Source organism: Coloeus monedula, assembly GCF_965178545.1.
Source record: "Coloeus monedula genome assembly, chromosome: 5".
Taxonomy (NCBI): domain Eukaryota; kingdom Metazoa; phylum Chordata; class Aves; order Passeriformes; family Corvidae; genus Coloeus; species Coloeus monedula.
The window spans coordinates 56810422-56829658 of NC_138785.1; the positions used below are offsets into that span (position 1 = coordinate 56810422).

The following is a 19237-nucleotide window of genomic DNA, read 5'->3' on the forward strand; positions in this document are numbered from 1 at the left end:
GGACTAAAACTACTTAGCACAAAGCATAGCAGAACAATTACTTCTAAGCCCTTGATGTGACACCTCTAAGTTAGATCAGAAGCAAAAGTTTCCTTGAAGAACAAAAGGCCATGTTTAAGCTGACTGGGCTCTGTTATAACAGCAATTTCTTACTAAAAGTTAACTGCTCTACACAGAAAATATGGCACTTCTGGATGGGCATTTCTGTCCCTCCTGGCCTACAGCTTCAGTGTGCCTTGCAACATGACCATCTGTTGGATGAGAATGATGAACAGCAAGCAGCTTTCAATGAGGTTGTTGGGAAAGGGAAAAACTTAGTCTCTTTCAAAACTGAAAGTGTGTTTTACCAGGGTCTCTCCCAAGCAGTTCAAAACCTTCAGAAGGCCACTTTTTTAAAGTTACTTAAAAATGGTATATTTCAAAACAAGAGGATAAGTTTAGTATTTGAATTTTGCAATGCCAAATAGCAATTTCAAAAGATTTGTTTTTAAAGCACAGAGTGGAAACTTGGTCCTCCTCACAAATACAAGGTACACTCACTCTTCTGAAGGAAGCTCATGCATTTAGTAGCATTGTGAATTCAAAGAGCTGAGTTTTAAGTCAGTTAAGAATGACAGCTAGTAGGGAAAAAGAAAACATTTTAGATTTCTAAATGCTGTTTCTAGTTTCTTCTGCCTAGCACTACACCATGCCTACAGTAATATGTAAATTGCCAAGTAACATGTTTATGCTGAGGGCTATGCACGACATACAATGCCGAATCAGAATAAAAAAATATACTCTCTGTTGAAATTTTTCATTACAAAAAATTCCACATTGAGAAGACAGGCTTTCAGGAACAAATTCACAGAAACTAGGCAGGCTGAGACATGCAAACATTTGACAGATCATGCACGGTGCACACACACATTGCACTGAGGACTAAAGAATTGCATAGATCAAAATGCTCTGTTACCAAGGACACATGTTATCCAAGGAGCTTTTAAAACTATATATTTAATTAACAGTTGCTAAATTTTGTTGTGTAACAAGTCTTACACTGATTTGGAATCTTAAGTTTTAGTTCTACAGGACATTTTCATACCCATTACTAGAACACAAATGTCTGAGAAGCTAAGAATTAGATTCCAAGTTTTGCTGGTTTTATACACAACTTTATTTTAATCTTTACAACAGTATTTGGGACTGAACAGCTTAGCTACAAAAACCTCAGCTGGTATTTCTTCTTCTCCTCACCTATTAAAAATGGCAAATAGAAAAGCTTTCAAAGCTTAAGCTGGTACCAAACCATGTGCCAGACAAAATAGAGTCAATAAAGGTACTCTAGAACACAGTCTTGGCTGAAAAGCAGTACAGAATTCCAACTTGATTCAGCTGCTTGAGGAGGTACAGGATCCATCATCTCAGCAGCCTGAAGTCAGATTACTTTCTAACTAGTTAGACGACCTTTCAAATGTATCACCCCCAATCCCAGGGACTGTATTAATAATGTCCCTGCTTATTATAGCAGCCAGGATGAGTTTGAACTTGCTTTTAATATTTTCTGTTTATTCTTCAACACACAATTTCTTTGTGCCATTAAAAAAAGTATTTACAGTTCGGTCGTGTCCCTTTACTATTATCAAAACCTATTTCCAGGATCCAGACTTGTCTCGTGTTCTTCAGTTTCATCAGGTAGTTCTTCAGCAGATGCATCACAAACATTGTCCTGGCCATCTGCAGACTGATTCGACTCATCAGGTTCCCCAGCTGCAATCTGAGTTGTTTCTTCTTCCTCTTCTTCCTCAACTTCCCCATCATCCTCTACATCCATCTCAAACACCCTGACATGGCGGAGGTTTGAACTTAGCTATAGAGACAGTAAGAAGTTCCTGTTAATGACTAAACAAGTAAAACACCAATAGCATTTTGTCAGCCACTAGCTTTGAAAATAGCCCTTATCTTTGAAATGGAGGTTTCAGGAGAATTAGCAACTTTTTTATTGCTCTACAGGCTGAGAAGTAAAGCAAGCAGATTGATTACCTTCTGTTAAAGTTTCTCCATCCTGTGCTATTCAACAGGTATGACTGTACCCTGACACCCTCCCTCATAGCAGATTATGAGAAAATAATCTGTTTGTCATTAAAAAAAGGTAACTTTTAGGTTACCACTTTAGTCAGCATATTTTCTTTAATAGCTGACAGGCTTCTTCAGAGATACTGCACTTACCACACAAGAAACTTTTCTAATGCCATTTACAGAAACATACTGAGCTTTCATATTCTCTAGCACTCTCCACTGATTCTCCAAGAAGACAGTACGTGTGGGTATCTCACCGCTTCGCTCATCCAGCCTGCACATGGCAAAGAAAAAAGCACAAAGCTGGTTCACAAGAAATAACTGCAGCTCTAAGAAAAGCCTCCAGATTCTTATGTCTAAATTTCATCATATGCAACAAGCAGCATCATAATGCTGCTACAGATACTCTAGAGCAGGAGATCCAACTGTAGAGACACAGCATATTCCAACTGAGTTAAAAATATCACAGCAGGTGAGAAGGGAGTTGTGAAGTCTGATTTTCCCATGAGAAACAGCTATGGCAGGAGGATGTGGGTGGCTTTCCTTCAAACCTCTCCTCTGCACAAAGAGGAGTTTCCGAACACAGTCCTGGACACAGTGCCTCCCTTTACACAGAAGTTTGGCCTCCTTGACCTTTCAGATATGCATCACTACCCCGCTCACAGGGATTGTATGAAGACACTCCCTACCTATTACAGCAGCCAGGATTAGTTTGAACCTGCTCTTAATATTTTCTGTTCATTCTTCAGTGCACAGTATCTTTGTGGCATAAAAAAATTAATTTACAGTTCAGTACGGCTCTTTATTTTGCAATAAAAATGCATCCTAAGCAAACCACCAGAAAAGAATGAGAGAAAAGTAAAAGCAAGGGAGACACAACTAAAAGATTGGATTCACTGCTTGAACTACGCTGGCCTTTGTGTGTGTGTTCACTTTCATCAGATGCTCTCCTCTACCTCTGTCAATGCAAACAGTGGTACCAGTTCTGATGTTCTAAGGTTAAGCTGACAATATTTGTAAGGGTGACTACCAGGGAAAGAAGAAGAAATACCTTTGAATTCTTATTACACAGCAGAGATATATAAGCAGATATGCTGAAAACATCCTAAGTTGAAGTATTCTCACCAGCAAAGTTAATCTTCTAAAGAAAGGAAGATTTCTGATTCTACAAGGTATCTTCAGCTGATCCTTGCATTTCATGACATCCATGCTACACATCAGTATCAAAAAACCCAAACCCAACCTCCCAAAAACCAGAAAACAAACTATTTAGGAAACTTCTATCTCCCCCATCCTACTCTCCTGGCACAAAAAGAGTTTGTGTCTTTAAAATATTTACACACACATAAAATATGAGTAACTGTACACAATTCTAATATTTGCTTCATTTGCTTTTCAGTTCTACATTTTCAGATATGCTCAAAGTTTTCAATACCTTTCCATAGACTCCCAGATGAATTTCTTATCTTGGTCCTCATCTGTATATACTGAAGATAAAGGCAGCTGAGCCAAGACTCTCTCCTTCCCCTCTTGTTGCACGCTCTCCTTCAGAACTACAGTTACAGTTTCATCATCATAGAAGTGAGCATCCAAACAACTGTAGCATCTATAGGAAAATAATTTAGAAAGAATCAAGTAATATAAGACAATGTAGAACTAAAATATTTTAAAGTTGCACAGCCTCATGTTAAAAAGTATTCAGTACTTAACAGTGAGCTTTATTGTAAATAATAAAACAGGTCAGTTGTGCAGCTATGACACTGAATGATAGCCATAACCTGGCAGACTCCTGTATCATGCAGGAAAAATTATTCTGAAAAGGGAAAAGAAAGCAAGGCACAAAAAACCTTACTAGCAATCTTCACATTTCAAATCAAACATAAGAAACAGTAAACATAAACACCAAAGAAAATTTAGAAATACAGCTGAAGGTACTGAGGGCAAACCGTATCTGGCCTCTCTACATGAAAAGGACAAGTTTATTCTATCATATGCCTTGTAAGATGGCTATATTCAGGCCTATCAAGTCTTATCTTACTTAAAGAACATCACAGAGATAAACAATACTTGTTTCCAGCCAGCTTTGTCTCTTGCACATGTGTTAAAGCTTCAGTTTTCAACTGGAAAACTAAAATTTACTTGACCTTGAGATGAAGCGCAAAGTAAGATTCTCAAGACCCTGCAGCTTCACGCACCTGTGCCATTTCTTACAACCTGATTCACCCAGGTGAGTTAACTTCAAAGTCAACTTAATGCAAAAAAACCACTAGGAAATATGATCTTTAATTCAGCAATCTGGAAGAAAAATCAAATATACTGACCTGGAGTCTGAGCTCTCATTTATACTGTTGTTCAAGAAGTTTCCAAACTCTACTGCAAGAATCCCATTACTGACAGACCTAGAACAACAGAGTTAATTATCTCAGTGACAAAATCTTTTCCCTTCACAGAGAATCCAAGATCTCTAATGGCAACTGTGGTACAAGATGGTGTAAGCCTATCTAAGCTTAGCACAATACATGGCTACATGCCAAAATTGTGATTGGCAGATGGAACCTTTTAAATTCTTCTGCTCCTCAGAAAAATGGGACTAATGGAGTCAAATGGAAAACTACATCTGGCTTATGGGATACAGTTCTTTGCTGATCTCCTGGCTCAATTGTCCTAGTCTCATGTTCATTATGTTACTCGTTACTCCACAGCAAAAGAGGTTAGATTGTTTTGGGTATCAATGAAGGAGGAACTAGAAGTCACCACAGGGCAGTAATTCTGTCATCAGCAGCTGTCAACTGGAAACACAAAAGATAGTTTCACCATGTGCTTTCCTTAGCAGTAAAATTGCTTTACAAATTCCCATCCCATCACAGTTCATTGTCTCCTCAAATTAAATGACACAAATTATAAAAATCAGTATTTTACAGAGAGGAGTAGTTTTTGTTGTTTTTAAACCCAGCTCATTTCAGCCATCCCACTGATAGAATGCAGCTTGAACAGCTGTATCAGTACAACCATGCTGTGACAAATCACACAGAGGACACAGAAACTCTGAAGGTACACAGATCCACACCCCAAAGAGATGCATTCTACTTTATGCACCTGTGAGTGCAGTCCCCATATTTCTAAAAGTATTAAATTACTGACTGTAACACCTTAATCAAAGAATACTATTTAAAGTAAGACAAAGCAACACTGGAAGTGGGATTCTCTGTAATTCTGCACAAATAAGTAATTCTGTGAGCAGCAATCTAAATGAGTGTGATTTTTTCCTTATCCTAAAACCATCTTGGGTCTTGAAATTAGATTTTCTGAGTCTAATACAACACAAACTTCTGCTGCAGGTTCCTGCTGCATTTCTTAATGTACTCCTCATTTTCTCTAGTATCCAAGAAAGACTGTATTCATGGTGCTCATTCCTTATTTTTACAAATAGATTTAAATTCTAACTGTCTCTGTACAAACGTGGCAAAGCTCACACATCACTTTTTCCCTCTTTTTGTCTTACCTGGAAGTGTCAGTATGTCTCCTCAAAATGTGTATTTTAGAAATAGAATTTTCTAACATGGTGAAGAGAACATAATGTAAATTAGACGTTTTGTCATTCCACCTGCAATGTGGGGGAAGAAATGAAAATTTAGATCAAGTTTTAGTAACTTGTAGACAACAAGGAACAAGGAATAGCAGCATACTTACAGAAATGGTAATTTAAATAACTGAGGTGTGCAATCTTCACTGCAAAGGAAAGACAAAACAGTTTATAAAATGCTACTCATGCATGAGTTTTAGTTGCACATTTCTTTGGTTGCTTTAGTAAAGAAATACCTTTGAGAAATTTTGTAGAGAGACATGCAGGCTGCTTGATGCACTGACTTCCCAATTACATCCTAACAAATACAATAAAAATAAGCCATAAAATACAGGCAATTATTCATAATTATACATGTTTTTAAGATAAAAAAACCCCAACCAACCAACAACCTCTGAGTACATCTGAAAGAAAAATCCACCAATATTTATCCTGGAATAAACATCCCTAATGCAAACACTATTGTCACTTCATACTCTTGTTTCATGTTTCTTCGTATTAGACTGATGTATTACCAAGTAACACAGTTATCTGGCACACAGCACACACACACACACACACACACACACACGTAATTAACATTAAAACCAGATCCCAATAATGTGGCAACAGAATATGTTAAACAAAAAAATCCCCCGCTATGCTTTCCCTAAGCAAAGGCTTGACACATCCCAGCAGTGGTGAAATTGGACTATACCCAAGTTGTAGGCACTCAAAGGCAAAGATTAAAGTTTCAGGCCTCGCTAAGTGTGACTGCTACCTTCAGCTGACCACTATCCCTAAAAGAAAGTTATCATTTATAAAAACTGAACTTACTGCTGGCTTTTGTAAACACTGATCAATGACGCCTTCCATTTGCCTTTTGACAAAATGCAGTGATTTCTCAGGATAGTAGGGAAACAGAAGTGGACTTTCTGTAAACAGATAAAGTTAATTTTAAAAATGCTTGTATCTCTATAAAAACATATTACACCATTATTATCACTAAAACTAGATTTTCTGAAGACTATTTTCCAAACAAAAATGCCACCATTTCCCCCCTTTTTATTGAATTAAATAGGCAGAAAAAGGCAACTGTGGTAAATTCTATTACACGACAGCTTATGCTGTCAAGGTTTTACAATCTCTGGTTTCTAAAGTTAAAGTAGAATAATTTTCACCGTCTGCTCATTATAGTCTCTTAGCTCTTTTTCACCACTAATTAACAAAATAGACTCAGTGAAAGAGAACAAGCTAGGACACTTCCCCCAGGTATAACCTAAGCGTAACTATTACTTTCTTGAACTGGAATTAAGATACCCTAAACCAGACATCTTCTGGGATTCCTTCCAAGCCAACACTTCTGAGACTGGTACAGAAAAGATGGGGAACTCCCAATACCCAGAAAATGGTAATTAACTGGGTAAGCAGCTACATAAACCCTCTGCAAAATAACAAGGCCCATTTATTTTATTCTACTAAGACGAAGACCAATGAGTAACACAACAGAAGTAACTCATAAGCATGAAAAAAGATTACTCTTCTATATTTGTTACATTCTACATATAGCTTGCACTCACTTCTTTTTTTAACGAAAGCACGTTACCTTTAAGATGAGTACTGTCCTTCAGAAAGTTAAACCACTGGTTTCCCTCTGTATTAGGTGGTGATACGAGGTCATCATCTTCATCTTTCAAGTACTAGAAAAGAAACACACATTTTTAAGACTGCAGTTTAAGAACAGGGAACATTAGAATTCACCTTCGCTATTGCCCCTAGTAAGTATATTAAACATTTCTTGTTAAATTAACATTTATATATATATATATATATATATAAATTAGCCTTGAAACTAAATATTCCACTCCATCCAGAAACAGTAAGAAAAATCAACAATTGTTTAAGATCACATGGTGATATTTCCCTAAGAAACTGATTTTTAAACCAAGTCTGATCACAAATGTTTTGAAATCCAGTGTTAAATGTCACAAAGATAACAAATATACCAGTTTTACTGAAGCTGGCTTTTACAGTTTTACTACAGCCGCAAAATGTTTTTTGTCTTTTCCTAAAAATACAGCATGTGCAAGGTGAAGCTACAAGGCATGGTTTTAAACCTTCATTTTCCTAATAATAAGGGGAAACAATCAGAAGACTCTCTTTTACCATTACTGGTATATGAAACACAGAGCAAATGGGCCAGGGAAGAAAAACGGACACAGCTTTAAAAACTTCTCTATCAAAGGATTTTCTCATTTGTATTTTTTGCATTTATTCCTTAGCTCTTTACCTGGCCAACTCTTTCCACATTGAAGTATTTTCCCTTACGATTGTAAAGTTCTGGTGCCTAAAAAAATAATGCAAACAAATCCATTATTTAAACACAAAGTTAACGAGAAGTAGTGAACAAAAAGATGATCAAATTATTGTATTCTAACATTTTTCAGACTCAGCTCTTGTCAGCAAAAATACAGTCAAATTATATACTTGGAAAACCAGTATCACTTACCTCATTGAAGTGCTCCGTAAGAAAATCAGCAACAAATGTGATATCTTTTTGAGTCATCTAAAAGGAAAAAAAAACAGTGACAAAAGCAAAGGGTAAGAAATACCTTTCAATGAGCACAGAACACACATTGTATAGGCTGCACAAGCACAGCTTCCTCAGCCTGTGCTCATAGGGCAAATGTTCCAGCATCCAATCTCCTTGGGAGTGCTCTGCTGAACTCATCCCAGACCATTCTTGTTTGTCTTGTACAGGATGGTCCCAAACTGGAAATGCAACCTGACAAGTGCTAAATACGGACAGTAACTACTTCCCTTGAACTCCTGGCCATGCTCTTATTACTACAGCCCTGGTCACCCCTGCCCACCTTTATCAGGGCACACTGCTGGCTCATGCCCAGCTTGCATCCAGTGATTCCTACATCATCATGGCAGAGCTGACATCTTCCCAGCCACATGGGCTCCAGCTGTGCAGTCACAGGGGGTTAAACCACCCCACAACAGAACCTTGCATTTTGTCCTTGATGAACTGCAGGAGGTCCCTACCTCTCCATTCCTCTGGCCTATCTATTTCTGGAAGGTATCTCTGCCCTGAAGTGAGGGCAGTGTGACGGTGGCTGCAAAGCCAACACAGGTATTATTATATTATTATATTATGGTATTATTATATTATTATATATTCCCTCTCCTCTACTGGGGCATTGATAAAGATATTAAAATCTCACTCTGGTTAACTTCATCGCTTAGGGCACATAAAGGGCTGCTATACAGCGGCCTTACATACACAGTGTACTAAATACAGTAGTGTTAACAAGGAAAACAGAAAAAGTAATTCATGCACGACAGCATGTTAGTATGAATGTGCAGGCATCAACTTTCTCAAAAAAATGACACAGACACTATCCTTTAAGTTCCGGAACAAAAAGATACCTTTAATTCTGCTTTCAAGTTGAGCAGAATATAGAGGATATCACCATTTATCAGAAGATGTTACTATTACCTTGTTCAGTTCTGGAAGCACATGGTCTTCTGACATCCTCAACATGGCTGAGGGGAAAAATGATATTCTTATTGCATTAATACTGTTTTCCTAATATTCTTCGTTTTTCATGTCTATGTAATAAGCCACTACTGTTAGAAAAGATTAATTCATCCAAAGCAAAAGAGCCTGGAATGAAGAATTACAAATGGGGACTGAAATTAAGTCTCACTAGACCCACTAGCTTACATTACAAATTTTGAAGAATTTGTATCTTTAATCTTTTCCAACTGCATTCTACCCTGTATGAGACTGAGACAAAATTATTATGAAAAGGGCTCATAAGAATTTGTTCATGTCCATAATAAGAGTACTAAAATGGATATATGTAAAATACATTAAAACTGTCATGCTCAGAATAATGTGTTTTAAGAGAATTGCACAGGAGTAATTTTAAATCAGCAAGGCTTGGATAAAGTTCTCTGTTTAGTTTGAAACCAAACACAGTGAACATAGCATTATGACAGAGAACTCTGACAGTTGTGCTTTCTGCAATTTTCTAAATTAGAACTATTATATTCCTGCTAGTAAGTGCTAACACTGCCTATCTGGGGCTTTTACACTATCTGGTACCACTTAGGTTTTGTAAAGTAGTTTTAAAATGATCGAATAGAAATTATAGACTTGTTCATGAACACTTTATAAAAACAAGCAGCCTAAAATACAGCATTCCGCACTTCCTTTCAACGTTTTCTCTGCAGCTACCCAGACACAACTGAAGGTGGCTACTAAGTGCATCTGGACATTCAGAGACTGTTTCCATCTGTGCAGAACCTTACACGTAACTAGGCTGTCACAGAAGAAAACAGCAAGTAACAGAGTAAAAGAGAATCAGGCTATACTTCAGACTAAGACTAAAAAAAGTCCTTTATTTTTTCTCCAAATCAAGACCAGCAAATTGATCATGAATCAGAAAACAGTTTGGAGCAGCATTACAGGTCAAGTATATACAATACCCACTCTACATACACTAATTTTAATTGAGAACTACCGAATTTATAATCTGTTTAATATTATAATTACTCTTGCTTCATCAACTATATCCCTTTACATGTCCAGAAATTTTCTCTGATAGAAAAAAAATAGATGGTTATAACTAAGATTGGCCTAATTACTTGCCTGCATTTCAGTGCTTACAGGATAAAACAGATACTGGATGATTACTATGTTACCAATCTTACCAACATATAGCCATCGAAAAAATGCCTTGAAGTTTTTCATACTACTGTCGATAACTCTAAACAAGAAACAAGAAGAGAAATTACAAAATCTGAATGTCACAAGCTGCTCCAGGCTTAAGTGCCATCTTTACCACAGAAAGGTCTGCAAGCACTACTGGTTTTTTCAGAATGCCCAGTGCAACATTTCAAGTAAGACTGTTCTTGCAGTGTGAGTCTGACATGCAGTGAGACAAGATTAAAGCTCACCACCAAAAGAGGAGTCTTGCTCCCCCAACCTTCTCTATTCCCAGACACATCCATCTCCTTCAACACAAGACTGAATAGGAATGTTTTTTAAATTCTCCAGACTTTATACTTACTGAAGCAGCTCATTCGCCTTCAGGATGAAAGAACCAACAGCAGTAATAGCCTCTGTAAAAAAAGCTAACCATTATTATTAAGCTTTCAAAAGTGAAATCAAAGCAGGTAGGTAGCACACACACTACTGTACCGTCAATTCCAGACGCGTCTAATCCCAGAGACTCATATTTTTGTTTCCATAAAGCCATTCCTTTCAATTCACTCAAGTGGTATAACAGTGCCTCAGAGCCACTAGGAAGGCAGAGTTAAAAAGTGTAATATTTCATTCACCCTCTGGAAAATCAGTGCTCTGCTGCTTACTACATTTTTATCATTTAATGCACAAAGTGCAAAGTTTTACAAGGTAGTGTGACATGTACAAGAGGTAAGGTATTGCTTCAGAGAAAAGCAAATGTTGTCCCAATGATTTTAACCACCACATAAAGTTAGCATGAATATTTTGCATAGATCCTATAAAACACACCAGGCAGCAATTTACAGGTGATGTGTCATGGAAATTGTTCAAAATACATCAATACTTCTCTACTATGCAAAAGTAAAATAAGACATTTTGCCATAATCACAGTCTCCAAAGCAGCACACCTACATAGAAAGCACCACCAACACAGCATAAGTATATTATTTGCCATTTAAACTATAATTCCTTGGAAATTCTGTGACTTACCTCTGCAAATGACTTATAACCAGCTTTTGTATACTGGAATAGGAAGACTCTATGGACTGACCAAGTTTTTTTAAACCCTGTTAACAAAGAAATACAATCATATAATAATGTTCATTAACATAGAAATGATTAAAAGATATTGGAATAGATTCGTTTAGTATGTTTAAAAAATATTAACATACCTTTACTGTCAGTTGGTTCATTAGTAATGCCTGAAGTTCCAGACTGAAGAAGGTGGGGAAGAGAACCAAATAGGCATTTAATCTGTGTTTCAACATCAAGTGCAAAGGCATGCTCAGATAAAACAACAGTAACTACCTTGCTTTGCCCCATAACAACAGCTGCATAAACTCATCCTGAACAGAAGTGGTTGTATTCTTTTCCTGTCAGTCAAAATGATTGAAATAGATTGGTGAAGAGGTTAAATCCAGGCTACCAAATTATCTCACAAACACTTCAGTTAGAGTATTTCAGAGAACCCACCCATATTCTTGAATGTTGAAATCAGACTACTGATCACTGAAAATTTTCTGATCACTGAGAATTTTTAGTATTTCAGTTATTTTCAACTGCATTACCCAATAAAAATTGTAAGCAGTTTGCCATCACCAAGAATCTATTTTAAAAAATAAATTACATTAATTATTCATTAACTTCTGTCCATGGTCAATGAACACAAAATTCAAGCAAATTCAAGAGCATCTTAAACATGGATAATTATATGTGCTCTATTGAACTAGGTTGTAAGTGTTATTACTCAACAATAACAGTAATCAGTTTATCAATGACTTAAGTACAAAGAGCCCAATCTTAAACAGAAAGCAACTGATCAACAGCTGGGCAAGCTGTTGATTTTTTAAAAATTCAGAATAAATAAAGTATCACATGCAATCATGCTTGACTGTACACAGGTACCTTCAGCATCAGAGCACTTGACACAATAGATTTCAGGCTGCCTCCAAACTTAGAGACTTTTCTCTGGAGGCATCATGCTTAAACATTAAGATATGCAGTAGACTAACAAGAACAACAGAACTTCTGCAAAAAGTGTTTTTCCAAAAGGATGGTTAATCCTACAGTACCTGTACAAACTTTGTTAGTCGTGAGTCCATCTGCATCAGTATTTCTTCCCATGCTTCACACATGCATGTCAATGACAACTTTATATACTGTAATACAGAAACTGCCATTATTACTATTTCCTTTCTCCCCTTTGACAACACATTCAAAAACTGGATGTTACAATACAAAAGGAAGATATACTGTAGATCTTAACATAAAAATTATTATCAAATTCCAGGTTGGAGCTCTACATTTACTTAAAACTAACTCAAGCTTCTTACTAGAAAACATTTATTTCTTTTGCATTAGAATGTCAAACCTGCAAGAACCACAAGACTAAAAGGATGGTGTAACACAACTATACCTGTAACAGAGTTGAAATGTGAGTAAACTTTCGGGCCATTCGAGTCACCTCAGGTAAGTAACTTGATAATAGACTAGTGTCCAACTGTAACAAATGAAACAAGCAACAGTTAACATATGATTTGTCTTGTAACAATATATAGATTACAGAAATTAAAAGACAGATTGGAAGGACCCACAGAAAATCTCTCAGTTCTCATTTCCTTAAGGTTGATTTTAAGAGGAAAATACATTTAATTCAAAGAAGCAATAACTATTTTTAATACATCTATAAAAACCCCTGATAAGATTCCACATTTTGGAGTTCTAACAGTAATAGTTTTAAGGATGACTGTTCTGGATAGACAGGATAATTGAAAGCATTGCTGTTATGCCTTTGTGTGCAGAATGAAGAAAATCCGAATCATTGTAACTGTAATTGAATAAATTAATGTTATTCTAAAAGTAGTGTTTTAAAAGAAAGCCTCAGATCACCAGTGTCAGCCTCATCAGTGAAACTGCATGTTAACATCATAAATTCAAAAGCTAAACTGGGGGGAATTTCAGAAAGGCTGGAACTGGTCATTTGTGTTTTCTCTGCAAATAATGGGAAAGCAATAAAGCTACCAGACATAATTTAAAAAGCAGTTTTACTTTTAAAAAAACATTTTAAAATTAGTTTACTTGCCTGAAAATACGTTATCTCTGCTTCGCTGTCTGAAGAGCTTTGTATCTCTGTAATAACTGACAGTGATTTCAAATCACTAGACAAACATAGTCCACGACAAGAACCTGCCACCTGAAGGATTCCAGTTTACAAGTTAATAAAACATTTCATTTCCTGTAAGATATATTTACTGCTCTAACACACTGACATACAAAGATGACTGTGTACAATGACATGTAAAAACAACGTGTAATTGTCAGCTACTGCTAAGGAACAAACCTGCTCTTTTTATTGTGTATTAACATTGAACTTTGAAACAAGATGTTAAATTTCCCAGTTCAATTTCTTTCCATCAATGACCAACAACCTAATCCATCAGTTCCTTTAAAATTCAGCAGTCCACTTTCATTTATGTGTAAGCATATGTATATTTTGACTCAATTCAGCTGCAGTTGGGTATATTATGAAGAAAAAATATGGAAAGGAACTAAACGTACCCCAGTTACTGTAGCAATCTTGAACATTCCATAAGCATAAATCTCAATAAATCCTGAGCTGCCACCAAGGACAAGAGCATTAAGTCTATAAAAATAGAAGAATGTGTTAATAAGCATACTGAAAGAAATTTGAATGCACAGATATCCTTCTTAATACTTAAATTCCATCCCTTTAATAATGTTCCTCTAAAGAATCACTGCACAAAAAGAAATACTGTGCTACCTTCCATGATCCAAGAAATTTAAAAGCGAACAAACAAATTAGCTTGGACTTTATTGATAAAACCGGCCTCTAACATTTACATTAAGAGTATCAATTACTACATTAACTGAGAGAATAGGGAAAAAATAGCACAGTTTAGTCACAGAGTTCTTTTTCACTCAAAGTAACGAGTTTCTAGCAACAGTCTCCTTATAGGCTGCAAGCATTCTTACAAGCTACTTTGAATTTATCCTGACTATATGCAGAGGAAATTTGTCACAGTCACTCAGTGGCACTCCTCAGCAAAACCTCAAAGGCAATAACAGCCACAGAAGTAACAACAGCATCAGAACAGAAACCCAGTTCAAAGAATAGAGTCTGGGACAGACAGATCTGCATTTTGCTCACTTATTAACACTAATGTGCTACACTGGTTTGGGAAAACGCCTACAAATACTAGAAAATTAACTGCAACTTCTGCCTGTTACATACCTAAATAAATATTCATTGAAGCAGAATGTTTCTGTTAAAGCCAACACAGAACTTAGCAAAACAATATCTTAAAAACTTCTGGTTTGATTGAGCAGATGAAGGGAGCAGAGAATTCACAAAGCTCCTACACCACAGACAGCTCGCTCTCTCTCAAGCAAGGAAATCCTACTGTAAGAAGACCTATCAAATTTTAAAAAGGAGAAACTGGTGATAGAGATGCAAATTTGAATTAAGGAGGTTCTCAGTGGTGAGACAGTAAGGAACAGTGAAATGGAAAAAACAAGGCACAGACATTAAGTGCCCTCCTCAAAAAAGCAGCACAAGGCACTGCACAAAGCCAGTCTCAGTCTGCTAAATTACACTTCCACCAGCTGCTCTTCATGTGTTTCCTAATAACAGATGTTTATTTTAAAGTAACATGAATACAGCTAGTTTCAGAGCTACTTTTAAGTTTAGATTTGTCACACTCATACAAACCCCCAGGAATTCTCTGTATAGAACAAGCATCCACAAATGTCTCCAAGACCATCTTAACTAACACATAAATCAGCCTTCAAATGCACTGCAAGAAATCTTCTAAGAAAAAGAAGATATGACACCAACAGCAGTTGCTCATGAAGTGCCTAAAGTGCCCTATAAACCCTCTATACTGAGGGGAAAAGGTGTAAACTGACGGAAACTTTAATACATGCTTTGAACTTTATCTCTGTACATAAAAAAAAGACATTCCATGTAATTTCTCTGAGACTTTAAGAACAATTATGAATAACTTAAAAGTAAACTCGCTTATCCATTATTTTATACTTTTAGAAAAGCATCCAAACAAAAAACCTCAACCAACAGCAACCCACAGACAGAATTTACCTGACATCACCCAGAAGCTTCATAATCTCATCTGACTTTTCTTCACTGAAAATACAAAACATGTGATTAGGGCTTATGTAGCCTGTCTCAATACCAGAAAACAAAATAAAACAAAAAAATAGAGAGTTACAATATGACAATTTCTTACCTGAAAATTTTTGCAGTGGTACTGTAACTGAAAACAAAATAATTATTCTCAGTAACAATGATCAGACATCTGTAGGGCATTAAAGACAAATAACCAAAATAACCACAACAAATGAAAAATGGTATCTTCTCAAGCTGACTAATAACACTTACTTTTTTGGTAGTGCTGGTAATTTAGGCAAAAGGAGGTTTGATTCATCCTCAGCATTGTAAAAGGAAGTGAGAAGACTGAAAAAGAAGTAATACTGTCTTTAGTACCCAAGCTGTAAAAATGAGAAGAGACTTTCTTTTTAACTCCAAAGTTAGAGCATATATTCAATATATTATGTAAATGGGAATTAGAAATATCAGAGGATAGTCCTTTATGGGACCTTTAATAATTTATCAAGTGATCAAATTAATAAAAGAAATGAAAATCTTTTATTTCCAGTGAATAAAGTTTGTATCTGCTGGCTCAGACATTTGTCACCAAATCCTCCATTACCTGTAATGCAGTTCCGGTCAGAGGCTTTCTGTTTAAACTCTTTCCAAACCTGCAGTACAACTTACCCACACCTCAGAACAGCTAAAGACACATTGCAGTGAGAGGAAGATCAAAGAACAACACCTAATGTCACATTTTAGATATGTCAGAAGGATGAGATTCCCAGTAAGAAGCTAAGCCTATCCCCACCAGGAGAAGAATGTTAGAGTGATTTAAGACAGTTATTTTCTTGCTATTTTAAGACTGATGCTTACTGGAGGTGAGGGGGGAAATCCTCAAGTCAGGAGCTTACACCACCTGCCTCCTTTAAATGAATGTTTTATTTAATTATGTTGTTGCACTGCCATAAGGTGCATATCAGAGGTTTCTTTAAGACAACAGAAATAGGGACCATGATGTCCTCCAGCTCACAAGTGCTGCTGAGAATTGTTCAAACACACAGAGTTCATGGTCACTAGGGATAATCTGACTTCCTGAATAACAGAATTGCCAATGGAATTGGATGTAGCACCAAAGACACAACACGAAAGATGTGAACGCCAAAATAAAGATCTTGAAAATGCAGAAGAAAGATTTAAATATAACACTTATTCTGATTAACAAAATAGATGAACATAACATTATTATAATTAGTTTAATAAATTGATTGGTGTTGAAGCAAACTGGATCAGAAGACAGGCTGTACATGCTTACACTAGACTAAGCAGCTCTTAAGAGGGAGAAGCACAAGATCATGCTGAAATCTGATGTATAACCTAAAGAACAACAAGACTAAGGTACCAGCACTGAAAATAACCATATGAAAAGTGTCTGTTCTAAAAAAAGGAAAATTTTAGCCAAGTGGCAAAAACCCCCACAGCTATGGAATATTGTATTATTTTATGTGACTGCTTGTAACATTCCAAGTATAAACTATCAGTAAGGTGGCACTACATAGCCTGTGATTTACTCCGTCAGACTCACCTGCTTTCCTCAGTTACTTCCATCCAATGCATATATGTAATAGATAAGTCCACAGAGAAGGAGTGCAAGCTTTCAGGTTTTTCTACATCACACAGAATAATCCGCTTGGTATCAGCAAGGCCAAAAGCCAAAACTAGAGAAAGACAAGTGAAATGTATAAATAACCAAGGTGCAAAACTGTATTTTACACTGACCTAGAAAACAATGTGCCTTCAAAGCCAACTACTGGACACTTTTGTCTGTTTACAGTCCTTCCAAACTCTCATTTGAAATCTACTTACTGTAGTGAAAGTCTGAACTCCTGTAATGTTTTAGGTGATAAATTTAAGGCAAAGGCCTGATTTCACAAGTATTTACCAACATGTTGAACTGAACATGCTTCTAACACTTCTAACAATAGTTCTGTTAAAGTAGAGGTTTCCAATTTCATAAACTTGAGTACAATATTGTATATAGAGACTTTCCACCAGAAAGGTTTGGGTTTTATTGCAACAAAACACAAATTAGGAGTTGCTGAGCAACTTCTGCATCACTTTCTTCCTAACTTTCTTCATCCATAATAGCAAACAGCAGGCAGAGGCTTCTGTACTTCCTTGTAATCACAGGTAATCAGCTTAAAAAGAAGTTTCTTAAACTCTTCAGATGATATCATAAAACAATACAGGTAATTTTTATCCACATGTCATGGAAGGAGATTATTCCTATTCTCCCACCTCCAGTAAATTAAAAATTAACTGATTTCTGGCATAAGTTTATTAAGTTACTAAATTCAACATTATTTCTGTTAATAAGGAAAAGACTTTTTTTTCCTTTTCTGGTCTATAACTAGAGCAATTTTAGCCTATGATATTTCACCCATGATAAGCAAGCTAAATTCTTCAATCAATCCTGATCAGACAGCTTCTTCCTCTCCCGATAAACTTTGTAGTTCATACAAAATATCCTGCTTAGTTAGGAGGCTGAAATTTTGCTATAACTGGAAAAGCAGCACTTGGGACAAAAACCTGGCTTACCAATCTTTCTTGCAATTGCATTCAACGGTGTTAATTTCTCTATTACTGTGAATGAACCTATATAAAATTAAGCCGCCCTTCTCTTCAAACACACTTTACTTGAAAATTTCCTTCACAGATGAGAGGTATCATCATTCATGATTTCCCATGGGACTTTATTGCACCGTATCACCTCATATACTTGACATTACTTTTGCCATCTGGTCTCCAAGCAAGAGCAGTCACTTCTTTTCCTGTATTTTCATTTGGAGGCAAACTCCACACTCGTTGGAAGTTTGCAAGCCGATGAAGTAAAACCTACAAAGCAAATGCATTAAGGCAAACTTAAACCACATTCTCCCACTAATAAAAGTGTGTAAATCAGTCCAAGATGCACGGAGTTTTTTACCAGTTTTAAACGCCTGTGTCTTAAACACAACCTACTCCTCTAGCAGATGATTCACTCCTATATTCTTTTAGAAGGCAGCATACAGTTTACAGCAATACAGAGAAATAAGCTGAACCTTGCATAAGAATACAAGCGCCTAATCAACAGGGGTTACCCATCACCTCTCTAGTAGACACCCCGAAAGCACAAGTCTTGTCTTCATGTATGATCACATACTGCAGTTCCGGGGGAAAAAGTACTCAAAAGTAAATTTAATTTAAATAGGAACTTTCATGCACTTTAAAATCCCACAAACACAAGCAACGAGAGCATCAAACGTGAATTTGCTCGGAAATTAGAATGCAAAAGGTGAAGGGACAGTAAGTATTAAGAAGCTTGATTTTAAAAAATTGCTATTCCTAAATGCCTGGCCAGGCGTAAAAGAAACATGCCCCAAGTAACAGCAAAGGCATCTCGGCCTGCAGGGAGAGGCAGCGCCCGTCCCTCCCGTGCTCCTTCCCCAGCCCCCGCACTCACCTCCCCCGCTCTGTTGGCCAGGGCGATGAGGTCCCTTTTGGGGGACCAGGACATGAACACGACCTCCTGTGGCAGCTGCTTCTCGCCCACCTGCCTGAAGGCGGGCATGGCTGCGAGCCTCCGCCACGACCCGCCGGGCCTCTGCACCCGCTTCCGGGGGCGGTGCTTCCCGCCGCGGCAAGGAGCGGAGCGGGGCGGAGCGGGGCGGAGCGGAGCGGGGCGGAGCGGGGC

General features: G+C 36.9%; 1 protein-coding gene across 1 annotated transcript; it reads right to left on the reverse strand.

Moving 5' to 3' along the window:
- Positions 1-1138: 1138 nt before the first annotated feature.
- ANAPC4 (anaphase promoting complex subunit 4) lies at positions 1139-19156 on the reverse strand. The gene is made up of 28 exons (XM_082282385.1): positions 19007-19156; positions 18294-18399; positions 17090-17222; positions 15796-15870; positions 15644-15670; positions 15496-15540; positions 13938-14022; positions 13462-13572; positions 12796-12879; positions 12452-12538; positions 11688-11752; positions 11552-11594; positions 11370-11446; positions 10836-10936; positions 10705-10756; positions 10346-10401; positions 9126-9172; positions 8130-8186; positions 7911-7967; positions 7227-7320; positions 6458-6555; positions 5878-5939; positions 5749-5787; positions 5561-5662; positions 4380-4457; positions 3494-3664; positions 2209-2332; positions 1139-1849 (listed from the first exon to the last, which is right to left on the reverse strand). The coding sequence occupies exons 1-28, from the start codon at positions 19112-19114 to the stop codon at positions 1622-1624; spliced, it is 2412 nt and encodes an 803-aa protein (XP_082138511.1). The 5' UTR covers positions 19115-19156; the 3' UTR covers positions 1139-1621.
- Positions 19157-19237: the final 81 nt, after the last annotated feature.

Coding starts and splice junctions, on each gene's coding strand:
- ANAPC4 (XM_082282385.1), bottom strand. CDS start 19,114: ATGCCCGCCTTCAGGCAGGTGGGCGAGAAGCAGCTGCCACAGGAGGTC. Junction 15,541..15,643: donor ACCACTGCAAAAATTTTCAG/GTAAGAAATTGT, acceptor TTGTATTTTCAG/TGAAGAAAAGTCAGATGAGA. Junction 12,880..13,461: donor CAGAGATAACGTATTTTCAG/GCAAGTAAACTA, acceptor CATTTGTTACAG/TTGGACACTAGTCTATTATC.